This window comes from Helianthus annuus, chromosome 14 (genome assembly GCF_002127325.2).
Source record: "Helianthus annuus cultivar XRQ/B chromosome 14, HanXRQr2.0-SUNRISE, whole genome shotgun sequence".
Classification (NCBI taxonomy): domain Eukaryota; kingdom Viridiplantae; phylum Streptophyta; class Magnoliopsida; order Asterales; family Asteraceae; genus Helianthus; species Helianthus annuus.
In genome coordinates, this window is record NC_035446.2 from 169,641,308 (window position 1) to 169,645,479 (window position 4,172).

The following is a 4,172-nucleotide window of genomic DNA, read 5'->3' on the forward strand; positions in this document are numbered from 1 at the left end:
TTATGCATCATTTACAGGTAGGTTGTTGGTTTAGTAGCTGAGGATGTTCTTGGACTAAGTCATAGGTTGTCTACAAGCACAAAGCCTTAATTCTCAGTAGCTTGAGGATTGAGTATAAAATAGGAGTTAACTTTCGTCAAATATCACTAGTGCTCTAGTAGTGGCAACGGGTATTTAAGTTCCACCTATGGTGGGCCAGGGTGAGTTTTCCCCTCCAGGTCTCAAGTTCGAGTCTGCGTGATAAGGGTTTCTCATTGAGGGGTTTAAATTGGGGATCTATTGTGCCAGGAGGCTCTCTAGCGCGGACATGGTTAAGGCAACGTATGCTAGACCTCCCGACATTCGCGAATAATTCACACCTTTCAAAAAAAAAAAAAGGTGAACTATGACTTTGTGTTTTGTAGAAACAAAAGAGTTTGACATTTGTATTTATAAGTTTGAAGGTTTCTAATCAAATATAGAGTTTATGGTTGCTGCTGATTGTACTTTTTTTAGTATTTGGTTGTTTTGTAAATGGAAATGAAGAAGATTACTGCTGTATTTGGAAATCCAACAGTTTTAATTGAAGCTGCCATACAGACCGTCGTATTTGAACATACCATAACCGTTGTAAATGAAATTTTATAATTTAATTAATTAATTGTAAATAATTTATAAACTCTTTTAGAACGTTTTCACCGTTGTACATGGATTTTATTGAAAATGTTATTGCTCCTTTTAGGCTGGAGAGTGTGGGGGCGTCACCCCCGCCAACTCAGCAACTATAGCGCCCCGGGACGCTAACCGACTACACCGTCCGAATTAGGGGGGGGGGGTGCTATAGGAGGGGCTCTATCATGGTAAAGATTGAGAAGGGGCGCTAGAGAGGGGCCCACTTGATTTAAATCAATGAAATCTTTTTTTTATATTTTGTTTAATAGGGGGCTCCATCCACACCATGCAAATTAAAGGGGGCTCAGTCGCTGAGGTGGATCCTAGGTGGCGTTGACGTGGCCTGATGAAGCCCCTAAGGGGCTCCAACCACACCCTCCAGCCTTACAAGTGTTCATCAAGCAAGCTCTTATACAACGCCATATACTTTTTAAAACGAAACATTTTGTACTACTGTTTTAAAAGAATAGTATATCCGTTTTAAAAGCTTTCTTTTTGTGTACTACTTATACACCGGTATACACGGTGTATATAAAGCTAGGGTTTGATATTGGTGTTCAAAAATATGTATACCCAATTACATTTGGAAAAACGACAATCTTCATGTTTATGTTTCTTCAACCTCAGATTGCATTTTCGTACTTGGCATGAAAATCCAAAATTGTTTCTTCAACCTCAGATAGCATTTTCGTACTCGCCATGGAACTCCAAAATTGTTTCTTCAACCTCTGATTGCATCTGAGCCAAACTGGTTAGATCCTTACGCACGTCCACCAAACAATCAAAATACACCTCAAAATTTTGCATGTTGTTTAGAGAATCTAGGTTTACCATAGTAGACCTCGCTGCCATGCATTGCTCGGTTAGGATCATCATATCTGTTTTACAAGAATTTGTTTAGTGTGTGTGCATATATAAAACTTTACATACAGATATTATTAAAAAAAACTCACTGTTGCCATAGTTGTGTATAGTTTCAAAATGATCACGACAAAGATCCATTAACTCCTCAGTTGGTTCTTTAACTAGCATTGTTTTTCCTTTGATGAATGACATATACTCCTTGTGTAGTAAGTTGAACATCTTCTGGATCTTCAGAATATCCCCCGCTAGGTAATCGACTGTTGCATCACGGTCCAAATTGGCCACCACCCACCCTAAGTGATAATTGCTAACATTTACTTGTGGAATTAGGTGGTATCTTTTAACCTCTCCCAGGAACTCATAGAAAACTTGATTACACTCCTCCAAACGATCTCCACTAAACCCATTGAACAACATATTTGCAAACACTGGTGGAAGATCAGAAATCCTGCAATTAAAAAATTCCTTTTTTCAATATAATATATCAACTCAATAATTCATGTATAACTTACGTCTTTACCACCGGATTGGCATAATTTTGGAAAAGAATGTGGCTTATAATCAATTAACAAAAGGTCAAATACTCAATGCTCGCTCAAATTTTCTTATAGATATCTAAAATGTAAGAGGACTAAAACTAATGGATTTCACAAATTCAAGATTGTAAATCAAAAACTTATGGATTTCATGGGTTTTAAAGATATTTATATTCTTAAAGATATCGACATGACCCGAACCGACCCGATAATTACTTGGCCCGACCCGTTACCCCCAATGATCATTACCTGAATCTCGAACCAAAAAACTAATTCGGGTTTTGGTTTCTTAAGATGTCAGGTCTGTTGGTCCAAGGTACAAGATCGAACCTGAATATTAACACATCGATCTCTTTCCCGATTTCCCAGTATGATTCTGAGTTTATCAACAAATTAAGCTGATTATTAAACAACCCCCAAATCATGTCTTGAAGAATCCACCAAACAATACGTGATTGATTATTATTGTTTGTGTTGTGTTGTGCTGCAATAACTTAGAAAGCCGATTGGGCTAGCCCACTATAAATCTTTATGAAATTCTGTCCAGCAAGGTAACTCTCTTAATGGGCCGACTTTATGCCAAAACTCAACCGAAAAAAAAAACTATATCCAACATATCTTGTCGGTTTTAGATACCTTTCGGTACCCTAACTAAGACTATGGGGTATGGGGCTTGGGTTGGGGGAAAACGCCCAAGCCACCGCCCCGGGTGGGCTTGGGTTTCAAGCCGGCGTGGGGCGGTCTTGACATCCGATGTGGCGGCCTCCTATTGACTGTCAACCGCCATGTCATAGCGGGCCATTTGAAAGTTTGAATTTTAAATTCAAACCGTTTGGCCAAGCCAAGCAGTCACCCCAACATTCCTACAAATTTGGCAAAGAATGCAAACTTGATCTTAGTTAAACAAGAAAGTTTTAACATCGAAGAGTAATACATAGTTTTTGAATGAAAAAATAACAATTAAGAAAAATTACTACAAATAAATAGATAAAATAAGCTACTAGATAATAATTTTTTATTTAAATAAAATATTTATTTTTATGAAAACAAAGACGCAAGATATTTTGGTATTGATAAAAAAGCCTACATATTATATATATATATATATATATATATATATATATATATATATATATATATATATATATATATATATATATATGCTAATTGATGCCGATTATTTGATACACACCCACAAATTAAAATGGAGTGAAAAATAATAAAAATGGGGGAATCACATGAGTCAAACCTAGGTCTTGTGGAACCGAACCCACTAACTTACTATTCATTTTCATGAATAGTAAACCCCTTTGTAATCATGTTGACAAAGTGGGTGTGTGTATATAATATCATTAATAATTTTTTGTTCTAAAATCTAGGCTCTCCCTGGTAATGGATGTTTATTCATTATTGAAAGTAGTTAGTCAATAAATATTAATTATAAAAGAAATTAACGATAAGGGGCACAACTGAAATAGTTTGAAAGATGTGGTGTAAGATGGAGGGTGATGAAGTGGCTTTGAGATAACACAAAATGATAATATATATATATATATATATATATATATATATATATATATGAAAGATTGGTGGTAAGAAATTATTATCCATGGACCTGATAACGATTTAAAGCAACTAGGAGGGAATGAAAGATAATTGAAATCGATTTCTAAAAGCCTTCTACAAGTTAGCTATATATATACCAATGAGTTTATAGCTCAGTGGTACCCACTACCAATGAAGTTCATTGCCCACATGTGAAGCTGTAGTGGCGCGGGTTCGACCCTTGTGGTGCTCAGATCACGTGGATGGTGTACAAAGGTAATTTACAGATATCATAATCCTTGTGAGATGGGATGATAGGTATCTTTGGGGTACCAAGGACAAGGTTCCTTCCTTAACTTTTTTTACAAATGAGCTATACGAGGCAAGGTATCCATATTTATATTGCTAGGATATCTTTCGTATATGATCTAGAATATTCTATATGAAATTTCTCCATGAAAACATTCTAATTTTTCTTAGACTTCTATATGGCATTCCTTCTATACTAATTTTAATTTTATATCCTATTTCTAACAAACGATTCTAAAGAAAGTCACGTATCAACATTATATCATC

The 4,172-nt window shown here is 35.8% G+C and overlaps 1 protein-coding gene across 2 annotated transcripts; it reads right to left on the reverse strand.

Annotated features, from left to right (window-relative positions):
- Positions 1-844: 844 nt before the first annotated feature.
- LOC110906288 lies at positions 845-3,967 on the reverse strand. Of its 2 annotated transcripts, none has more exons than XM_022151461.2 (3): positions 2,382-3,014; positions 1,605-1,963; positions 845-1,529 (listed from the first exon to the last, which is right to left on the reverse strand). In XM_022151461.2, the coding sequence occupies exons 1-3, from the start codon at positions 2,474-2,476 to the stop codon at positions 1,327-1,329; spliced, it is 657 nt and encodes a 218-aa protein (XP_022007153.1). In that variant the 5' UTR covers positions 2,477-3,014; the 3' UTR covers positions 845-1,326. The 2 variants fall into 2 exon arrangements, with proteins under 2 accessions (XP_022007153.1, XP_022007154.1); XM_022151462.2 differs by lacking the exon at positions 2,382-3,014 and adding an exon at positions 3,755-3,967 and having other exon boundaries at positions 846-1,529.
- Positions 3,968-4,172: the final 205 nt, after the last annotated feature.